Raw genomic sequence first — 22,202 nt, forward strand, 5'->3', positions numbered from 1 at the left:
CCGGGCTAAGGGTTGGGCTTTGGTAGGCCCATCAAATGGTTACGTGCAAAATGGGTCTGAGGAGGAAATAGGTTCTTTCTCTCCTCCCCCACGAAAGTACCTCAGTGGAGACTGGGGCATAGTTTCCAGTCCCTAGGTAGGTTATGCCAGAACAACGAGGCAAAGTTTTGTATATCCTTTAACAATTTTTCTATGATATGAGAGTTTTGGAATGGAAGCTTTTACTAGAATAAGTTTGTTACACTTTTCATTGGCATAAGCCTTTTGATTGTTTTGCTGCAGCAGCCTTAACGCTGGTACCCCTCTGGAAAAAGGCCATAATATTGATAAATCCGTTACCGTTTAAACTGCTACAAGGCGTTGGGGTGCCTGCTGTTTTTGCTGCAAGAGGCTAATATGGCTATCGAAGTTGCTTTCAACCAGAGCATGGATGTCCCGCTCCCTATTTACAGTCTGTATGGTGGTGTTGTTAGTCGCGAAGTCGTGTCCGACCCATCGCGACCCCATGGACAACATTCCTCCCGTCTGTATGGTAGGAACTTCCAAAATCTTGGGCGAGAATCACAAAAGAAGTGGCCAATTTTTTCTTCTAAAATTAACATAGTTAATGTGATGGTGACCCTGGTCATTAGGATTGCTGCAGGATTAAAGGAAATGTATACTTTCTTCCCTAACCCATCTGGAAACACAATGATTTATATTCTGATCATCTTTTGCCTCATCTGCAAGTGCCTCCATTCTGGTTCTTTGACTTCTATCCAGCCAAAACCATTCAAATGTTTAATTTAAAAGGTCTTTTAATCAACAGTTTTCACAATTCTATCAATTAAATATTCTAGCTACTTGTCATGGAGTTACCTTTTATAAATATATTGAGTACTGGCAGATTTTTGCAATGCACAGGCAACCCTGAATTTGAAGTCTAACATAAACATTACTATTTATTTATTTATGACTTTTCTATACTGTCATTTATTCTAGAGAATCTCATGATGGTTTACAACAAATAAAATAGCAAAACAGAAACAAAACAAATACTTTGAAATGCCAGTACTTGATATTAAAATAGCTAAAAATAAAATCCAGCAATTAAAAAATTGTGGGTCCAATTTAGCTTTTCCATTGGTGCGAACATTCACTGAAGTGAGTTATGTTGAAAATGCTCCCGCTTGCAGGGAGAAGATAAGCAGGCAGGCAAATGGCCAATTCCTCCCTCTGCTTCCCAGCTCCACTTTTCCCACTGTTCTGGAAGACCTCCCATCCTCCAGAGCAAACTGGGAATGGGTATACGGGACTGCAAAAGCAGGGAATCCACATATACCAATTTCCATTAGCAGAATTCCTGTGCTGCAACAGAAGCCTCCAGCCTAGAGCCCTTTTTCTGCATGAGGCTTGTGTTGGATCCAACCCAATCTACATGTAGCTATTGCAGCTGATATACTGGAAAACTTCACATTATGGCAGAGTTCTAAAGCAGAGTGTTTGTAAATTCTTTAAAACTTTGAATAAATACAACCCATTCTGCCCCTAAATGATCAGTGTTTTAAGCTATGTAGACAGCAAATTATTTTTTCTGTTGTGTGTGAAACTATGGACGCATTATAAAAGAATGCCAACAGTTATGTAGGATTTTCAAAATATTCAGTAGAACTGTGCTAGGAAAGAACTTGAATTTCCCTCAGCATAAAAAACAAGCATTAGTTACAGCTAATCCTTCAAAATGGTCCATACTAAAAACTGGTAAAATTCTCTAACCGTTAAATGAAAAATGGGAAATAAGAGACTGCTGTGAGCAACAAAAGTTTAACAGCTAAAGATTCCCATTTGAAAATTGTATTACTTGTTGACCTGGCAAAAGTCACTTACTAAATAAACATCTAGGCAGAGTCACACCAAACACAGTATATAACTCCTGGCTACCAGCAGGAACCTGAAACTAAAAAGTCGTGCAGCAATGAAGGAGAAGCAGTATGTGACTTGTGCAAGTCCCAAGGCCTGGATTGTTTTTGCAAGCAACACAAATTGGGTTTCTGCACTGTCTAAAATTTAATGAATTGCAAAACCTAGGCAATTTCAAGCTGTTTTCTTCCTCTGCATTATCACCACAACCAAAGACACGCCATACTAAAAATACGCTTAGGATCACTTGTATAAAATAGATGTAGAGCCATCCCTATGTATGTTTAGATGGAAAAAGCTGGCTGAAGAATACTGCGAGTTACAGGACTTTTCTTCTTCTATAAGACTGTCGTGTTTTTGATCTTCCAGGTGAGTTGATAGGTTACTGTATGCAATACAGAATGCAAATTTTGGAATGTCACAAGACCAGATATTAGGCTAGATGTTATTTTTAAAGGGTTTTTTATGCTAGGGCACAATATTTACTCATTCCTACAAGAAATGAGTCTTATTTTCTCTCCTCTTATCTACAGATTTCTCTGGTCTCCACATTGGAGGGGCACCAAGCAAACAATTAGGAAAAAACCAGGCCATGCAGGTAAGCTTATAAGCTCTTTGAAACAAAACAGAAAGGAACAAATATATGTTCCCTTTGGAAATGTATCAAATGTGGAGAGTAATGCTGAAAATGGTCTAACAAGGATTAGATGAAATGGCTTGGCATTGCTCCTCTCACAGTATGCTTGGCTTGTTTTAAAAGCTTCCCACGCTTTCAGCTTCACTGTACCAAAATGTGACTCTGGAAATGGTCTGCAAGCAGATGATGCAGCTATACTATTGAAGTTAGCCAGTTCTGTCCCTGTGTGAGCTGCCAGATGGGGGACCCCTTGGGAACCACACGCAAGTCACTTAGAGCCCTTTTGTGAAAAAGCAGGGTGCAAATGCAGTAACAAAAATATAGGGAAAAATGAAAAAAGTACATCGCCCATTTGTCAGTTCTGATGTATAAAGCAGGTATGTAAAGGCAATTACCAACATCTCTTCTGGATCTAGGGATAGGTCCAGGACCTGCTTTCTCCAAGAGAAAATATTTGCTCATAGAATGTCCCTCTGCCAGATTTGAGGATTCCCCCACCACATTCAGCAGAGACATCTAACTTTGGGCAGTATTTTCAGGTGGATGGAAGGAAGGGCGTCCATGTCCACTAGTGCAATTGATCCAACTTATAGCAAATGGCATATATTGTTCACACTAAATGAACAGTGCCTAATGAGAATGATGGTATTAATCCTAACAGCAAAGGTAGTACAGATGGCTTTCTAGCTATCCGCGGCTTTCAGACAAGGAGCAGGCAGCAGTGTGGAACAGGCACTGGAACTTTGCATGGAAAAAGAACACCATCCCTCATCCATTCTGGTAACATTAAAAAAAGAAGACGACACCACTGGTTCTAAAAGAGCCATTTTATTTTCTAAGAATCGATAGAGATCTTCTTCCTCCAAAATAAATACAAGTACAAATGCCCACCTGGCTGCAGCAGAAAGAAGAGCCAGGTTCCTACGGGGCAGGGTCAGCAGAGCCAGATTCCAAAAAGCTACAGTATCAAAATGTGCGAGTGAGAAGACAGCGGCCCTGCTCTGCAGAGTGTCGGTAGGGCTGGGCCAAGGAAAGACTGATGTATTTCGAGAGATGCTATGATGCAGGGAAGTACAGGGCCAGGGTCTGTGTGTGTAGGTATATAGAGCAACCCAAATAATTTACATTCTCCCACTATTGTACAGTATTTTACAAAGGCCTAGAGGCTCAGGACCCAGGGGGTGGGGTACTGTCCTTGGGAGCTGTACAGGCAGCTGGGTATTGCTCACGCAGCTGGTCAGGGCAATTTCAGGCATGGAACAAGGAAGGGCAGGCTGGCACAAGAGGTAGGCTTGCCCATGTGGAGGGCACAGTGCTCTGTGGGTGTGCCCAGCACACTGGAGGGGCCGTTGGGTGCTCTACACAGGCTCCCGCAGCCTGGCCGAGGGCCTGGGCTTCTCAAGGCTGGAGCTCCTCGCTCCCCTCTCCCGTACAGGCCAGCTGCACTGAGCGAGCACCCAGGGCGGGAGCTCCTCTGAGGGTCAGTCGCTCTCGCTGGAGTCACTGCTTTGCTCTCCTTGCACCTTGTTGCGGTGCTGCATGGCACGGTGATAGGCGATCTGGACAGACTTGCGGATGTTGGACTTGCGCCCTTCCAGCATTTTTTCTTTGTCCAAGTCCTGGTTCACTCCCAGGGGCACAAGTTTGGTGCGGGGCAACCACTGCCTGCAAAAATAGAACAAGCAAACCTCACTAGGGTCCCTCTCATTCCTGAAGGGAGAAGAAAAGCCCATCCTCCTCCTCTATCCACCCAGTCTTGGGTCTGGCTGTGCCCTGAAGCAGCAGCCCCATCCCTACAATCTTCAGAGACGGACAAAGCCTAGCCCTTACCATGTACGCTTGTTATCAAAGAAAAGGACCAGATAGAGGTGCTCCCGTGCTTCCTGAGTCATCTGTTCTCCCAGCTTCAGCACCTCCAAAGGAGGCACAGGGATGGGAACACCGTGGTGGAACATCCCTTCCCGTGGCATCTTCGGATCAATGATCTACCAAGAGCAGGAGGGAAACATTCAGGGAACAGTAAAGGACACCTGTCCATATGATGTATAAGAAGGATAACCTTGCAGACACAAGCGGAAGGTAAGAAATGACAGCAGATACAGGTGAATCATGAGAAAGGGCTGAGATCCAAGTGATCAAGTTTAAATCCCAGTTTAATAACAAAGTTCACCAAATAGTCTTAGATGTGTCTTTGAGCTGGTTCACACAGTCATGGAGGGAAAACAGGTTATGGTGGCTTATTTCCCCCTTTGGGCATGCTGGAGAGTGATGGCATAAATACACTTGGTTTGTTGCTCTAGGAAACAACCTCCCCAGAACCTCACTCAAACACATGGGTGCTAGGGTGGCTTTTTACCCATGCTAACAAGTCACCCTGGGTCGGTTCCTATAACTTGATGAGCTATGTTACTGAGGGTAGTTATGCTAATACTCCTAGCAAACAACAGACATATGCAGAGGGAGAAATAAGCCACAACTTATTTTCCCCTCCATGACTGGGCAAGCCCAATGTCTCTCAACCTCATCTGCACCCCATACCAACCACTTATCTGAGATTCTTGGAGAAATTGACTGGGATACAAAAATGACAAATATGTAGCTACAGCAACCAGGCATTGAGGCTCCCAGGGTCATGGGTTTTTACATATGAACAACCTGAGTTGTTCACCTGGTCAGCTGCAAATGTGTTCTGCAGTAGGATTCCAAAAATCTTAGCTTCAAGAATTTCTTTTCCCTATCTGAGGGCACATTTCTACCTTTCACAGCGGGAAAAGATAGCTGATAGTGTGCTATGTTTAGTAATCTCAAAAGAGGGTTGTATTTGTGGACATAATAAATTATGTTTGGAATAAATTAATATTTCTGTCACATATTTAATGTTCCTGTTAGCTGCATCCTTGTGCTGGAAGGTGCTAACTGCATAAGTCCATCAATCAACCTTTATTATGTGGTTGATTGATGGACTTATGTGGACTTAACAAACTGCTTAAGTCAGCTCCATTTATATTATTGCAAGTGCTCTGGCTTGTGTAGTTGCATAATTGGGGATTTGAAGATGAGGAGTTTGTTATTAAGAATTCAGTTTTTGCCAGGGACTGCACAGTGCAAAAAACATTGCAAGTATGGCTGAATAAAGTGAGGAGACCGGCATATGGAGAAGAGACAGGGATGGATTCAAGTGAAGAGGTTCCATTCCTTCATTCACACATTTCACTCACACACTTGAGAAGGAAAATGCTGTTGTTTTATTTTGCACTGCAACCACTAGAAAATTATATGAGTTAAGATAAGGAATGCTAAGTTTCTGAGGAAGCTGTGCATTTTACATTGGGTAGCATTTGGCATACTGCAGTGCAATTGCGGCTTCAGAAATGTCTACATCTCTTGGAGATTTGTGTCTAACAGTATCAGGTCATCTTCTTGTTCCTGTTCCCATACCCCAGTTGACAGCCATGTCTTTATTACCTCACTTTACACCATCTAATGTCTGAAAACATTGAACAATACCAAGGTTTCCGGTAGCCCTTCTTCTTTAAGCTTCAAGGATAATCTGCATATGTATGGGTATATAAATAGTTTGTATGACTGTTTATTAAAAACTCACCAGTGCTGGATAAGATGGATAACCCCGGCATTTGGCCCACACAAGATCCAAGGCATCCAGAGGGGAGTCCTCGTCTTCGGACAGCCAGCCAGCCGATCGGCTGATGCTCTTTCGTACCACTGCACAAAGACAGAACAAGAGTGGAAGGGGGTCACTGCTATCCTTGCCAGCCCAAGTCCAGATACCAAGCAGAGGAGATAGCACCCAGATACTCACTGCCATGCCCCACACCTCGGCCAGTTCCCACTGAGTAAGACTCATTTTCTGTTCCTGATGTGTCTTCACTGCTGTCCTCCGGAAAGTTCACACGGGAAAAAGAAGGCTTCCCTCGGCCTTGTTTGGAGGGTGTAGTGCTAAGAGGAATGAAGCAGAATTGGCATCAATTTTCCATTAACTATATTCCATAGGAGCATGTGCCACAAAATAGCTGAGCCATGATAACTGAAAAGGTTATTCTCAGGTTGTAGCTGGGGAAGTAGTGGAGGAAAGGATGGCAAGAACAAGGCACTCCAGCAGTCCCACCACTGGGACTATTAGTAAGCGTGAAGGCTGTTTGCGTATCGGACAAGACTGGTACTTGAAGGACAGTGTTCCTCGTTCTCTCTAGCTACTCTTATCTGTGCTGGAGCCACTTCTCCAGAGCTGGGGAGAAAGGGGCACTACGTAATGGCTCTGTGCATGTACCTGGTGCGGTCTGAGGCAGCGCTGCTACTGCTGGTGCTGCTTGACTCCGAATCAGAGCTGCTGCGTGGGAGGTTGTAGTCGCTGCGATAAACCAGGAAGCTCTTCTTGACTGGCTGATTGCCGCTGCTGAAACCATTTGCTGGCAGGTCTAGACAGAGACAAAAAGGCGGCAAGGCAAATCAGAACAGGTACCATTCTAGATTCCTACAGCTGAGCTTGCCAAGTGACAACAGGACAATGGCTTTTTGCCTGGCCATGGATCTCGCCACAAATGGTGAAAACTGGATTCCATCATAAATGCATGGGATGCATATGGCTTTTATTTTAAAGGGAAGATACTTCTAATCATCATAGTTGCGGAGAAAATGCTTTGAAAAAAGGAAAGCCTTGTCAATTAACAATGGACTAGATAGGGCTGATAAGACGTTTATAAAGAGGAAAGCCTTCACTTTCCATATGCCCCTGAAATTCCCTACAGTTGATTTCTTTAACCATGTTTGTTATCCAGGACAAAAATCTAATCTAACACGGGCAGTACTCTCTTTAACAACCAGTGACCACTTTTTTGGATTCTGAACTAAATCTGCATGCACAATCTAATGGATACTATTTCCACAAATTAACTTCTCCCTTGGATATATGCAGGATTTGTAATAGACAGCTCTACCCCTGATAACATAACACAATGTGAAAGAAGATGGCCAGCATCCCTTGCTTATATCACAGAACTGTAAAGTTGGAAAGGTTCCAGAAGTCCACTGGGTCCAACCCTCTGCTCAGTGCAGGACTCTCAGTTAACAACAGAATGAACAGTAAACTCCCAGTTAAACCGTCCCTCTCAGATAACTGTCCAGTTGCAACTTGAATGCCTCTAGTGTGGGAGAGCCCACCACCTCCCTAAGTAACTGGTTCCATTGTCATACTGCTCTGTCAATCAGGAATTCTTTCCTGCTATCTAGCTGGAGTCTGACTCTGCAGTTTGAGCCTTTATTCTGTGTCCTGCACTGGGATAACTGAGAAGAGATTCTTTGCTTCCTCTTTCAAGTACCTGCAGAGTGCTATCCTATCCCCTCAGTCTTCTCCTCCCAAGGCTAAACATGCCCAGTTCCATCAATCTTTCCTCACAGGGCTTTATATCCAGTCCCTGTGTTGCCTTGCTCTGAAACCTTTCCAGCTTGTCTGCATCTTTCTTCAACTGTGATGCCCAGAACTGGACACAGTACTCCAAGTGAGGTCTAACCAGTGCTGAATAAAAGGGAACTAGTACTTCATGGGATTTGGGAGTGATCACTTCTCTTAATGCAGCCTAAAATAACATTTGCTCTTTTTGCCACCACATCACATTGTGAACTCATATTCAGCTTGTGATCCACAACATTTCCAAGAACCTTCTCACTTGCAGTATTGTTGAGCCAAGAATTCCCCATCTTGTAATGATGCATTTGGTTCCCTTTTCCTAGGTGCTGGTCTTGGAATCTGTCCTTGTTGAATTTCATTCTGTTGTTGTTAGCCCAGCACTCCAGCTATCAAGATCACCTTGAATCTTATTTCTGTCTTCCAGGGTATCCGCTATCCCATCCAGTTTTGTGTCATCTTCAAATATGATAATCATTCTCTGCACTTCCTCATCCAAATTATTAATAAAAATGTTGGAGAGCACTGGGCCCAGGACTGAACCTTCTGGTACCCCAATTGTTACCTCACCCAAGTGTGAGAAGGTGCTACAGATGAGCACTCTTTGAGTCTGGTTCTGTAGCCAACTGTGTTTCCACCTGATCGTTGTTCCATCTAGCCCACCTTTAGCTAGTTTGCTCATCAGGATATCACACGTCCTGAACTTAGCCCCAGTCTTCACTCACCAATAGGTGCATCCTCTGCTGATTTGTCACTGTCACTGTCCGAGCAGGAACTGGGCCGTGGAGTCCTCACCCTCTTGCGCAACCGTTGGGATCCCATGATGGGTAGCTGAGGGGGCCCCACAGGGCTGTTCCCGTGACCTGGAGCCAGCTGGCTGTCGCGATTCTTGGGTGGGCGCCCAGGACGTTTCGGGGGCCCAGCAGTCTTGGGATTCTTCTTGGAGAAAAGCACTGATGTTCTCCTGCCAACTTCATGGGCAGGGGTGGATGAGGAGTTGGGCCCAAGGCCTGGAATTAAGTGGTGGTATATACTCAGAAAAAGAACTTCACCATCTCAGTTCACTATCCCTCCCAGTCAAGCCAACTGAACAGGCCTGTTCTACCTGTTCTACACGGCAAGTGAACAGCTTTCAAACATGGCAACATTTTTAACTTCCTTTCAGTGAGTCTTAGATCTGTACATGCTGCAAGAGTCCCACTAGTATGAACGGAGCCCTGAGCCAACTCCAATGAAATATGTATATGGAACTGTGTTGTTAATTCTGAATAAATTATTTCATATTTTATACTCCATACTTTAACACTTTGGTACATCCAGTTCATCAACAAACAAGCCTTCAGAGATGCTGGGTGATATGCAATAGGTGTTTCGCCTCCACTGGTTCTTTTCCACAAGCAGGACCCCCGTTTGCTGAGTGTGGAAGTAGCACTTCTTGAAAGAAATGTGGAAATACAGAACTGAGCTGGCCCTTAGGTGCACCTTCCTGTGAGCACCACAGTTCGGTGCCCTTTCGGAAATGAGCACTGGAGCTCATTTTTTATTGCTTCTGGAATCCCCAGCTCCCACTGCACAAGTGAGAAGCATGTTAGTGGATAGGCAACAAGCAGCCTGCAGGTGATGGCTTGTGCAGTCCCCCACTCCCTGCTACCATTCCCACTGCCGCCCTGAAATCCCAGCAAATTGCATGCCTAACAGCCCACCAAACAACCATTTGGCAAGCTGAGGACACGGGTGCTCTTTTTGCAGAGAAACAAGGCACATGAGGATAGCTGCCTCTGCGATTGAACGGCATGTCAAAGAGCAGAGTCACTAGGACTGTGGTGCTGGAATGGTGCAGCCCCCTGTGAAGTTCTGGGGGCAGGAAGTGGAGCAGTGTATGGCCTGGAGGCACATAAGGCGTCCACCGCGTTGCAGCTAACTAAGCAGGTCTGGGGGTTGGCCTGAGCTTGGAGGGGAGACCACCTGGGAACTGCATGCAACTACTTTGATTTCCACAGTGGAATAAAGGTGGGATATAAATATAGTATGTAGATAAAGTAGTTCCTTGAGTTCCGGGAGTTTCCCATCACTGCTCTGGGGAATCCATTTTTCATTTGCAACTCAACTTGGTAGCAATAGCCAAGAGAGACTTGGGCTCAAGTTCAAGCACATGGAGCAGGGCTAACAGGCACTGGCAGGTTTTTCTTGAAGAGCTATTGGAGATACTGGGGATCTAGCAGGGTTGGAGTTACACCTTGACACTCGGCTCAGTGCCATCTTCCTGGCCCTTTTCCACAGGACAACTGAGTGGATCCAAGACATCATACACTGACACAGTGAGTATGCCATGCCTGGTAGTGGCTACCCTTTTTATTTGTGTAAATCCCCTCAAGAGGAGGAACACCACCACTCCCGTAGGCAGGCCATTCCATTCCTGTGGTATGAGCAGTCCCAAGCCACGGACAGGTTACACCATGCAGTCAAGCCCCACCAACCTTTGCCGGTTTCCTGGCTGCTGCTCTCCTCAGCAGCACTGTCGGTTTGAGTGTCCTTCTCACATGGGTTATGGGTCGGCAGAATGATGCGTGTCAAGGGGCCGTGTCCATCCCTCTCCCGCTGGTGTGCCAGTTTGCGCCGCAAGGCTGTGATCTCCTTCTTTATCATCTTTGCTCGCCGACAGCGGCCTACGCTCTGCTTCCCAGCGCTCACCTCTGCCAGACGCTCCAGCAGGAGATTCAGCTGCTCTTCTAAGGGCAGGTGCTTCTGGTTCTCAGACAGCAGTAGCCGCTCCTCATCTGAGTCAGTGGGGAAAAAGACCTGTTACAGGCATTTCACTTGACAGACCACATTCCTGGCTGTTAGTATCAGTTCACAAAGAAGCAGTTTCACCTTAGTTGCAGGACACCTCAGTATGCAGAAGAGTAACAGAGAGGAAATGGGACTGGCCCGTGAAACTGGCCACAAGAGGGAATATTAAGGGTGAAAGTGTTTGCAGTTTCAGCTGTATTTCCAATGCCTCAGTATTTCTGTAACTTACTTTTATCCTTGCTTCCTTTCAGTCAAGGTTTTTGACAAGCTTTTAGATTTGTGGTAATAAAATCTATTCAGTTTCTCATCCAGACCTCCAGCAGGTGAAAAGGGCAAATAATGATCAGGGGCTAGAGTAACTCCCCTATGAGGAAAAACTACAACTTCTGGGATTGTTTAATGTAGCAAATCAAATGTAATAAAGGGGAGAAAAGATAAGAGATGTACAAACTTAGGCTTAGTATAGAAAAAGTTGATAGAGAGACATTTTAATACTTCTCTCATAATATCAGAACCTATGGTCATTCCCTGAAACTGGTGAGAAATACAGGACAGATAAAAGGAAGTACTCCTTCACACAGTGCATAGTTAAACCACGGAATTTTCTAGCACAGTATTTAGTGATGGCAATGTTTGGATGGGTTTAAATAGGATTGGTTATTCACTGGGAATTAATGGAGGAGAAGGCTATCAGTGGCTACTAGTTCTGACAGCTATTCACTGCCTCCAGTATCCATAGAGACACTGTGCCTCTGCACACCAGTTACTGGGGATGCTGCTGCACTCATTCCCTACTTGTGTTCCCTGTAGGCAACTGGCTGGCTGCTGTGTGAACAGAGTGTTGGACTGGGTGGACCTCTGGTCTGATCCAGCAGGCTTTCCTTATGTGACAAGGATGTTCCTGAGGGCAGACTGAAGAGCTCGTTCAGCTAGAGACTCAAGGGAATGGATGTCAGGTATCCAGAAATGGATCCGCATCCCCTACAAACAAAGCAGACAGCAGCTCAGTTACTTGGCTCAGGAATGGAGAACCCTATTGCTATTGTTGACCACGTTCCCTCAGAAGTAATCTTTAGGGGGACTGCCTTCTCTCTCCCTCTTCCTCCCTACCCAAAGGGCTGTTAGGAAAGGGACAGAATGCCCTTGCCAGAGGTCTGAACTAAGCACCTGCACAGGCCAAAAGCCACATGAAATAAGGCTAAGAATCATAGGATACCCACTGCTTCTCTAACCTATAATACAAAAGCCTCAGTGCTGGAAAAATTAAAGGCAAGTGAGAGCCTTTCTACTCCATTCTTGCTTGTCATTTGGCTGAAAACCAACATAATCATGATGAAGAAGAGAAGGCATCACTGGGAAGACTATTTGTGGACAGTTTGCATATCAGGACCTTTCCTTCCTAGGGCGCCTGAGCTCCCTTTTCATGCCCATCCAACCTGCAGGCTTAGACAGGCATGGGTTTGTTTCACCTGCTTAAAGTTTAAGTACCATAGAAAGAAGAACATGCCACTTGACAGCCTGTTGGCTTGGGGCTTTCCCTGCATGGGAGGAAAAGAAAAGTTTTTAACAACTGTAGTAGAGGAAATGCTGTAAGCTACCTCTGGCAACAGAAAGGAAGTCATACCCAATTATACTCTGGGGAACTCTTAAAAGGTTTGCTAGGAGCCTGCAGCAAAGAGGTGCAGCTTGTTGTTTCAAATGAGAATATGAAGCTCGCATCTGTGCGGCTCCTAGTCCAGTCACGTGCATCTTTTTTTCGAGTCTTCCTTCCTCTTTCAGATTCCTAGCCCACCAACCCAGGGCCTTTGCCTCTCCTCATATCTTCACTATGCTCCACTGCCCTCTTCCTGCCATTGGTTCCTTTGATTGCAGGTTCTTTCCCTGCTTCTCCTATACCTTCTTCCCAAAAAGCCTTTCTCCCCACTCTGCCCTTTTCTAAAAGCAGCCGGAGGATTCTGCCTGGCCTTCTTGTATGTGTCATTAGGCCACCACAGTCAAATACTTCACCGCTACTACAAAATCCTTTAGCAGTTTGCAATGTACGTCAGTCTTCTTCGACCTGGGACTCTCCAGGTGTGTGGGACTGCAGCTTCCATTGCTGGCTGGGCATGATGGGAGGTGTAGATCCACATATCTGGAGGACACCAGATTGGGGAAGGCTCACACGGGTATGCAACAAGGCCTGATATTTCATCAGGGCTGGCCTGCAGGCCAGCAGTTTGGGATCCTTCTGATCAGATGCCCTTTCCTTCAGCAGCCACTTCTCTGAGGGTCCAGGCTAGATGAAGAACAATCCTACGCAACATTCTGCCCTATCTGGAGCTCTGGCATTTTGGTCACTCCCAGAGGGTGCCAGCAATCTCTGGTCGGGATGTTAGTACTAACCGTTCTCAGTGCTTCGCAAATGAGCCTCGTCCCCAGCCATGGGGAAGTGCATGCCTGTTTCAAAGTCAATGCCCATCTTTTCAGCTTGCCGGCGTGCTTGCCGCAGCACCGCACCCCCTTGCTCCCGCAACCGGACTGCTGCCCGGTAGAAGATGGTATCTTTGGCATTGTATTTCAAGCAGTTGCTGAGAATCAGGTTGAAGTCCTCCTCAAACTCATCAAGGTTCAGATAGCGATAGGCCTCCAGCTTCTGCTTCATGGTATAGAAGTCCATTGGCTTCTTGATGTGATCCAGATAGTCAGGGACCTGCAGCCGACAGAGACCAGAGCAGCTAAGAAATCTGGGAGCCCACTGCCCAAGGATTTCCTGCTCCAAGGAAAGAAAAAGTTAAAGCACTCCTGAAACAGGACTGAAACTCTTGCCCAATCTGGAGCAATCTCCCCACTTTGAAGGGAAACTGCCATTCAGGATGGGCACACAGTACAGGAGACACTCCAAGGAGTACACTCCAAGGTGCCCCAACACAGACTGGCCTGGGAATATTGGCTAAAAATCAATTCATTTTTTTAAAAAAGGATTTGTCTCATTTTGTAGGGGACGTCATAGCAAAGACTGCCAGAACAAGGCAGTCTCCTCATGGACATGCCTATAAACCTTGATCCTAACCAGCAAATGTGAGTACCCTGGCCTTGGTCCACCTGTAATTGGAAGCTGTCCATTTTCCCACCTCTTTGACCTATCTAGTTACTCGCCTATAATCCCATCATTGATTTTCTTTCTTGAGATATCTCAGTCTCAACACAAAACTCTTTCCATTACCAAATCCTAGGATATCATGTCCTGACCATTACTGACTAAGAGGCTGAGGACCAACAACTCCTTCCTCTTCCTGTGTAAAGATAGAGCCTACATCCTCCCATAGGAAGGAGCACGATCACAAGCAGCCTTTGTAACAAGGTCCACTCAGGTTCATAACAATGCATTATTAGATAGAACAGCCTTCCCCAACCTGGTGCCCCCAGATGTGTCAGAGATCAGGTTGGAGAAAGCTGAGCAAGCCTGGTCTCCCATTAAGCTTGTATGACTATAAAATCTTGCTAGAGTAAATTGTCATTGCCACAATCCTAATACCCACTTACCTGGGAACTCACTGGGTCTTATTTTCAAGAGGACATGCATGGGACTGCACTATGTATTTACTTTAAAAAAAAAAACAAACAAACCAGCCTCGGTAATCAGATGTTTTCAGTAAGCAACCAAAGTTACTTATTCCTGCCAATGGTGATCTACTTCAAACATTGTGTTTTCACCAGCCTTTAGAAGCAGGAAATGTAAATTGAACGCTATTAAACTAACGATAGTTGCAGAGCAGGTAATCCTTTCTGGTGAATGGTGGTAATTTCTGTGGATTTTCTCGCTTCTGAAATAGCCTGTCGGGTAGATATTTCCTTTAAGCCTGGACTACTACTAAGAGTAGTCATCATCTTGGTGGTAATAATAAAACTAAATGAAACACAGATGCTAATCTTCTTAGTTTGTCTAAAACATGTAACCTTAAATAACACTGCTCCCAGAGGAATTATGTGAGGGATTGAGTATTATCAAATCTGTGTTGTAATTGGACCTTTGGCTCCTGCAGAGGGAATAAACAGGCATTGGCTAAAATTCAGTGAGATTCATTTCATCAGCATCCTCAGAGACTTGCAGCACTGGAAGATGAGTTCCCTTTGGCTACACTGACTGTGAACATGACCAAGTGGTTAAAGAATACTAGAGAGTGACCGATCCACATTAAGCTCCACGATGAGCCTGCGGTGGCAGACCCCATGACGGAGCATCATTTTGAGAAACCTACAGCAGCTTTCCCTTACCTGGGTCCCTCCAGATATTTTGGCCTTCAACTCCCATCAGCCTCAACCAGCATAACCAATGCGTAAGGTGATGGGAGTTATGAGCCAAAGCATCTGCAGGAACATTGGCTGGGGAAGGCTGGGGCTAAGAAAGCTGAAAGAGCGGGAGCAGGTTGTAGAACCTGGATGCAGAGGACATTACAGCCTGGGACCTTCTTGCTTCTCTAACCATCAGTATATGACAGCAAGATCAGAAGAACTAGTTAGGCATGATTTCCACAGAAGACAAGCAAGTGGGCTGTGAGGAAAGAGACAAATTTCTGCTTACTAAGAAAGACTGGATGAACTGCACCCAGAGTGAGGACTCCCATCTTCTGGCACCTTGTGAAAGAACATGGTCACAAAGAAAACTGGGACAGTCAGGGTTGTCCTACCCACCTTGCCTAGTTTGCACACTCACAGAGACATGGACACAGGCACATGGGGTAGCCAAGGGGAAGCAGTGGCACAGATTCCATCATCCCTTGCTTGTGGAGCCTCAGGTTGCAGGCTTGCTGCTGCCAGCATGATCAGTATTTATGTCTATGGAATGTCAAAGGCCTGGCCTAGAAATCCTCAAGGGTACGCAGAGCTGGCTGTGGTATTTGGAGGGAACAGGGAACAACGGCTGAAGCAGGAGGAGGGAGCAAACATGCACTGAGGTTGGACTGGTTGCTCCACTCTAAAAATGATCTGGCTACCTCTCTCTATTATGTTTCCCTGGTGGTGACTAACCTGTAGAACAAATAGGTCCTTTTCCCTAGGGGAAGTAATGCACTGTATGAAAATCCAATGAGGTTTGGAATGGTTAGAGATAATTCTAGGGTTGAGGAGGCCCTTGGTCAAGTGCCAATGGATCTCCTAGGGTTCACAGACAGACCTGGGGTTTTTATCTTGGTGGCACCAGTGGTCCACACAGCAAATGCCCCAGAAGTCAATGCAGGGATTTTGTTTTTCTTGGAGCTTAGTTTTCTTCTGGGGCGCTATAAATATTGAAGATAGTGGCCACCTGGAGCCAGTAGGAGTGTTTTTGTTTTGTTTTGTTTAAAAGTGAGCCAAGGATAGGTGCCAGCAGTGGGCCCAGCTGGAACACAGGAGCCTCAGCAGCAGCCCAAACATGTCATCCAGTGGTGCCAGGCCTGGGAACAGTGCCCAACAGGGTCAGGCAATGGAGGATCATTGTTCTTCAGGGAGATGTTGGCCATGCAAATGCAGTTCTACTCTTTCACGGTTTCTGGGACTAAGCCCTGGCATTTAGTTCCACCTCAGATCAGATTATAAGGCTGATCCCAATCTTTGCTCCTCAAGACACGAGAAAATCCAACTATTATTCTACACAAAACAAGAAGCAGCAAACCAGCATAATATCAATTGAAGCAACCTGTTCAGTTTTCTAACTTTGATCCCAAGTTCCAAATATGGTGGAGCATTTGTGGGCATCTTGGCACAAACAGGCATTTGTCAAAGGCCCAACTGTGCCAGGAGGGCGCATGCAGTACTTGGGCTAGAGGGATAAGACCAGTGTTGGGGCTGGATGGGAACAGCGCAAAGTATAAATTGGGGGTGGAGGGGTTCTTACTTCGTAGAGTTCTGTTACCTCAGACAGAGGGACCGGCTGGCTGAAGATGTTGCCCGTGTCCTTCTCCTGGAGCTGCTCAAGTGTCCGGCGCAGGAGGATGAGGAAGGGGGTCAGCTGCACCTCTAGTGCCACCTGCTGGATTTTGATCTGAAACAACAGAGGGAAGGTACCATTGAGTGCTTGGCCTCCAGGACTCTCTGTTAGACTTGGGTAGGGCCTCTGAAGTAGCATGGGGTTAGAGAGCATAAGCACCTAGGAAGAGAGGCAGAGATCAAAGGCCATCAGAGGGGGTACCAATAGCAGCTCGCCCACTTTTAGCAGTTCCTCAGCAGTTTCACCTGCAACTTCCTATTTGACTGGAAAGTGTCTTGCTCTTGAGATTTGTGCCAGCAAGATCCATGAACTTTGGATCCATACAACTACCCCCAATTCCACAGGGTGCTGAAGTGCCAACGTTCTGAATTCAGGGAACATTTTTGCATTGATCTGCCTGATACAAAGCTCCTGACTGTAATGGCAAGTTCTGGTGTACCCCAAAGGCTGTACTCTCAGCTTGTGCCTGTTAGCCTCATCGTCACATGCCTGCCCCTCCATAAGCTGAGTGCACACTCAGAGATGTGCATCATGAGAACAGAGTAGCATGGCAAGCTGCCTTCTGGGACATCTCACCCACAGATTTATTATATTTTGGGGGAGCACTTAAAATATTCCCAGAGTCCTGGGGACACGGTCTGAAAACAAGCAGCCTAGGAAATGCAGAGATGCATCATGCACAACCTTAGTGCTAGTTTCACTCACACTGTGCTGGAACATGGCCTGGGATCAGGCTCTGTGGATGAGGGGCATCTACAGCTGAACTGGGCAGCCTGTTGCCATCCAGGTGGTTTGGGCTTCCATGAACTGCTGAATGGGCTGGTGGGAGTTCTGAGCCAAAACAGCTGGAGAGCCACACGTTGTCCACCCGACTCAACAGCTACCCAGTGACACTATAGCAAACTACTTTCTCCCAGGAGGAACTTAGGTTCTCCCTAAGGACTTCTCCAGCTGCTCTCTTCCTTGCTAACACCCCTAGGAGGGCTTCTCTGTCTCCCTCAATTCTCCCAAGGAAGATTCATGCTGCCCACTCTGAGTGTTTTACTAAGCTATCCTGTTAAAGTCCAGTACTTTGCACTCTTGACAGTCCCACACTCCTCTCTCAAGTACTCTGGGAGCATCCTCCCCTGTTCCCCCCTCCCCTAACTTTTCCCAGGGAAGGAAGCCTGCGCCTCTCCCCTCCATCGCCCTTTCCCAGTGCAGTTACCGTCTCTCTCTTGAGCTTCTCCCGCTTGCGAATTAACTCCACCAGCAAGCGCGCTCGTTCCAGGTCGTGGCGGAGGCGCTGCCAGGATTTCAGCTGCTCTTTCAGGGCCCAGTTCTTATCCTCTGTGTTATCTCGCTGCAGGAACATCAGAGTCTATGAGAGGAAGGGGCATCCCTGCCCCCCTGTCAGGCTGCCACTGCTTGAAGTAGCGCAGCAACTGGCTTCTTTAAGAGTTGCTGCCAGGAGCCGTGGGGGGTAGGGGGGGGTTGGTGAACACCAGAGCAGAGTGGGGCAGAATATGAGACAGAGGGGGGGGGGGGGGAAGAGGCCACCACTCTGGAGGGCTCATGGGAGAAGAACCAGGGCCTTCTCCCTCACTCCTAGCAGAAGAAAGGATGATGCAAAGATCTGCTTCACTCAGCCAGAACTGTGAAGAGCAGGGCTTTCCACCCCAAGTCCCTTTAAGAGGAGATAACAAGACTGAATCAAGGGCTTTCTACATGCAAAGCAGGTGCTTTGGGGTCAAGCTCAGGCTGATTTGGGTATTGGACAGAAAAAATCCAGCCATGCCCCCCCCCGCAGCCCATGTCTCTACGGCAGCCAAGACCTTGCTCCCTTTGTGCGCTTTGGGAAGTCTGTCATCAGACCCCACCATAAAGGAGAAGCTCAGATCTAAGCTTCTCCCAAGCAACTCCATGCTCCTTCAGCCCACCCAACACTGGCAAGCAGGTGGCCAGGCAGGCAGGAAGACTAGCTCTTAGCCACAAGCACCGGGTGGCCACTCCCTGTGCTTCTCTACTTGGCTAATTCCCCAACCCACCCCCACCCTTGCCCAGAACCACAAGAGATGCCTAACCTGCTCCGTCTTGGACACAGGGGGAGGAGGTGCTGGCCTTCCTTGCTCACAGTTCCGATGTGACTGCAGGTGAGTTTGGAGCCGGCGAAGCAAAGGCACCCCATTGCGGGACTGCCTCTTCAGTGTCCAATAGCTGTGCAACCTCTGCATGAACTGGCTCTTTCTCTGCAGGGTCAGGCAGTTGGTGATCTTACTGAGCCTGCAGGGGAGACAGGGTGGGGGAGTCAGCTTCTCCAGGCCACAAGGTGCTCAAGGCATAGAGGAGCTAGGTGGTTCTGCCTGAACCACAGGTCTATGAAAAAGGATGATGATGCACCAGTTTAGTGTACAGCAGATAAAACAAGAGTTCGGGTGTCAAAATGCACGGTGTCGAGCCTTCATTTCCTGGGGTCACCAACATGGGCTCATATGAGTTCAACCTAGAGGTACAAGTTCCACTTACTGCCTTGCCCACAGCAAGCATTAATTTCCTTCTAGTCAGCTAAGCTCATGGCTGGTAGCTGCAGCAGTAGTCACCAGGAGACAAAGAAAAGAATGTTACAGCCGTAGCGTGGTTGATCAGCATGTGCTTATCCTCTCTTCATGAATTCAGCATTGTCCTCCTGCCAGCAGAATTATGCCACTAAATTGTGTCTTCTTCACTCACTTTGCCTTCCAGCCTCCTCTGCAGGGACCTCTAACCCTCTGGAGCTGAACTAATGGATGCATAGAGGGCTCCAGCAGAGAGGAGAATGTGTAGAGATCTCATTCCACCAGCAATTCATTGGAGAACTGCTGCTGGATCTAAATCCTGACTTTTAAGGTACATTAATGTGAAACCTGGCTGTGGTGGGATTAAGAATGTTAAACCACAACAACCACCACTGAAAGCAAATAAGACTAAAACAACTGCATGAGGACCAAACTTTTACCTAGATCAGCATTCTGTAATGAATGGAGGCAGCCACTGCTGGGGAGCCTTCCACAAAGGATGTGGTGAAATACCAGGAAAAAACCTCACTGATAGGCGTATTTCCTACAGCCAACCAACAGGATGGTAGAACCAACACCCAGCGGGAGAGTGCACTCACTGCGTGGTGAAGCAACAGTCGGCCTGGCATATTTTGCAGCTTTGCGATAAATGTGATGCACAGAAGGATGAGATGAATTCAACAAGGGTATCAAAGGGCTATGGAAAGCAGCCTGGCTGCCAGTCAGTTTATGTGAGTGGTTACTTCAGTTTCCCAAACCACCAATGCATTTCAGCTCTTGTCCTGTTCTCACAGAGTGAAGCATTAAAAAGGAAGGAAGGGACAGGATAAGTTGTTTCACTTTAAAAGGGGTAGGTGGTGCATCTCTAACTCCTGATCTATTTACTTATGCTAATATTAGCAGACCAGTGAGAGACCTCCTCCAATTTTGACTAATATGCCACTCCACCTATCCAAACAAACAAACAAACAAACACTCTCTTAGAAAGGAGAGTCCATAATTCTTCTGTGCTCTTTTCAAGGATTTGCCTCTGGGGAGAGAAAAGGACCTTTCACAAGAGGACTAGCACCACTCACGAAAGATCCCCCTGCCCAGTCTTGGGGAATCCCTCTACAACATAGCTCACTCAATTCAGCAGGGTGTCCTGACTCTCTGTGTAGCATTTTCTAAGGGCTTGAGGAGCTGCCCTAGGAAGAAGGTGGTGGGGAAGACCACCAAGTCAGTTTATATCTGGATCCAAGCCCTTGAATATTCTTCCAAGAATTCACTGAACACAACCCTCATTATGACAAAAAGGAACGGAACTTGCACCATCACACAGAGATGTGGGCCACAGTGACGCAGAGTGCTGGGCCTAGGAAAATATTGGTAGAAATCTAAGTTCAGCTGTGTGGACTCTCTCAACCTATGGAACCTCATGGACTATGGGAGGCTGACCAGTAGGTCCCTTGGAAGTCGGAGGGATGCAGATGCAACAAGGGCAACTGGCCACTGCGCTCGTCCTGTAAGGCTAGAAATGTCGAATAAGAGGCATGGGATGAAGGGGGCCCTACCTGTGGGGAGGAATGCAGGGAACAGAGACCACTGGAGCAGCGGCTCTTTTCTCAGCCAGAATCTTCCTGGCTTTCTTCATTTTAATCCGGGACTTTGCCTTGGCCTTCTTCACCTTCTCTGAGCTCCAGCCTTTCCCATCCTCCTCCTCTTCATCCTCCTCTTCCTCCCCTTCGCTGTGCGAGAGGGCGGGCAGGCGCCGCATGGAGCCTGGCGGCGTATGGATATCACAGTACGCCGTCTTGCGGACGCTGAAGGAGGTGCCATTGGCCCCCGTCTCGCGGACGGGCTCCATTTTCATGTAGAGCCCAGCCTGCTGAGCACAGGTGACATGGAAAGCTGTGTAGCAGTTTGCCTTGTGGCACTGGATGCAGGCCCCAGAGCCCCGCTGCTTGCAAATGTAGCAGGTCAGCTTCCAGCGGGCCGGTGGGATGTGCTCTATGCTGTCAATGGGCTCCAGGAACACGGTGTTTGCGAAGCAGACCTCTGGGATCCAGAGGGCACATACCACGTGGGCCCAACGCCCGTCGTCCGTCTGTTTAAAAGCACCCCCTTTGTTCGGGCACAGGGCACAGTCCACAGCCCTGGAGGGTGACTGCAGGCAGCGGCGGCACAGCCACTGGCCCTCGGGGATGTAAGGGACACCATAGCACTCCTGGTGCACAGCCAGGTTGCACATGTCACAAAAGAGGATGACGTTGCTGTTCTGGCACTCCCCGTCGTTGCAAATACAGCAGACGGCATCCTCGTCCACCAAGGCGTTTGGGTCGCCCTTGTTGTGGCTCTCAAAGTACGACTCCTTCTCCAGCCGGTCCATCAGGTACTCAAAGATCTCCTGGGGGATGGGGCTAACGCCTTCTGTCTTCCGGCGCTCGTTCATAATGTCCAGCCAGATGTAGTCTTCCTCATCCATGTCATATTCGACCTCCTCGTCCAGCTCTTCTGCTGACTTCTCAATGTACCTGGGAGGGAAGGGGGAAAGGTACAACAAAGACTCAGTGGCTGCGGGGGACCCGGCACTGTCAGGGAGATCTTAGTTGAGAAATGCGGAAAGCAACAGGGAAACAGACTGGAAAACAGGAAACAGAGAGCCCAGCCATTGCCCATTGCTTGAATGAGCCATGAAGCATAATATTTAGAAGTGTTTCATTTCGCAGCTCTAATTGTACCGAGGGCTGAACACTAAGAGCCCCCAGCCACGTGACTGGGGACAGTCACCCACTGCCCTCACCGCAGGAACAGGACCACCAACACCTCCGCTGGCAGCGAAACGCTGCCCGCGCTCCACATGTTTAGAGCCACCGCAGACCACTTCTCCTTTGTGTCATTCCACCTTGCATAGGGTTGACTGGTGGAATGCCCTCTTCTGCTCAGAGTGAGATGACTAACTGCAGGAGGTTCCTCTAGGCTGAGAAGCGTCAC

The 22,202-nt window shown here is 47.3% G+C and overlaps 1 protein-coding gene and 1 long non-coding RNA gene across 10 annotated transcripts in view; one reads left to right on the plus strand and one right to left on the minus strand.

Moving 5' to 3' along the window:
* Window positions 1–65: 65 nt before the first annotated feature.
* On the plus strand, window positions 66–4,443 carry LOC123034519. Its single transcript, XR_006416785.1, has 3 exons — window positions 66–136; window positions 2,433–2,497; window positions 4,253–4,443. It is a non-coding gene; the product is annotated as an uncharacterized LOC123034519 (long non-coding RNA).
* BRPF1 (bromodomain and PHD finger containing 1) overlaps window positions 3,346–22,202 on the minus strand; it is a 31,654-nt gene continuing 12,797 nt past the window's right edge. For 3 of the 9 annotated variants that reach the window (XM_044451917.1, XM_044451916.1, XM_044451912.1), the window contains exons 3-14: window positions 20,783–21,742; window positions 18,759–18,957; window positions 17,903–18,055; window positions 16,603–16,749; window positions 13,134–13,440; window positions 10,436–10,735; window positions 8,684–8,968; window positions 6,825–6,972; window positions 6,357–6,493; window positions 6,141–6,259; window positions 4,367–4,521; window positions 3,346–4,201 (exon numbers count right to left, since the gene is read on the minus strand). In XM_044451917.1, coding sequence (XP_044307852.1) covers window positions 4,018–4,201; window positions 4,367–4,521; window positions 6,141–6,259; window positions 6,357–6,493; window positions 6,825–6,972; window positions 8,684–8,968; window positions 10,436–10,735; window positions 13,134–13,440; window positions 16,603–16,749; window positions 17,903–18,055; window positions 18,759–18,957; window positions 20,783–21,742 — 3,094 coding nt within the window. In that variant the 3' untranslated portion in view covers window positions 3,346–4,017. The remainder of the gene's footprint in view (window positions 4,202–4,366; window positions 4,522–6,140; window positions 6,260–6,356; window positions 6,494–6,824; window positions 6,973–8,683; window positions 8,969–10,435; window positions 10,736–13,133; window positions 13,441–16,602; window positions 16,750–17,902; window positions 18,056–18,758; window positions 18,958–20,782; window positions 21,743–22,202) is intronic. The other 6 variants (XM_044451913.1, XM_044451914.1, XM_044451915.1 and 3 more) reach the window with 6 other exon arrangements.

Source organism: Varanus komodoensis, unplaced genomic scaffold (genome assembly GCF_004798865.1).
Source record: "Varanus komodoensis strain SLA01 unplaced genomic scaffold, ASM479886v1 scaffold6_4, whole genome shotgun sequence".
Taxonomy (NCBI): domain Eukaryota; kingdom Metazoa; phylum Chordata; class Lepidosauria; order Squamata; family Varanidae; genus Varanus; species Varanus komodoensis.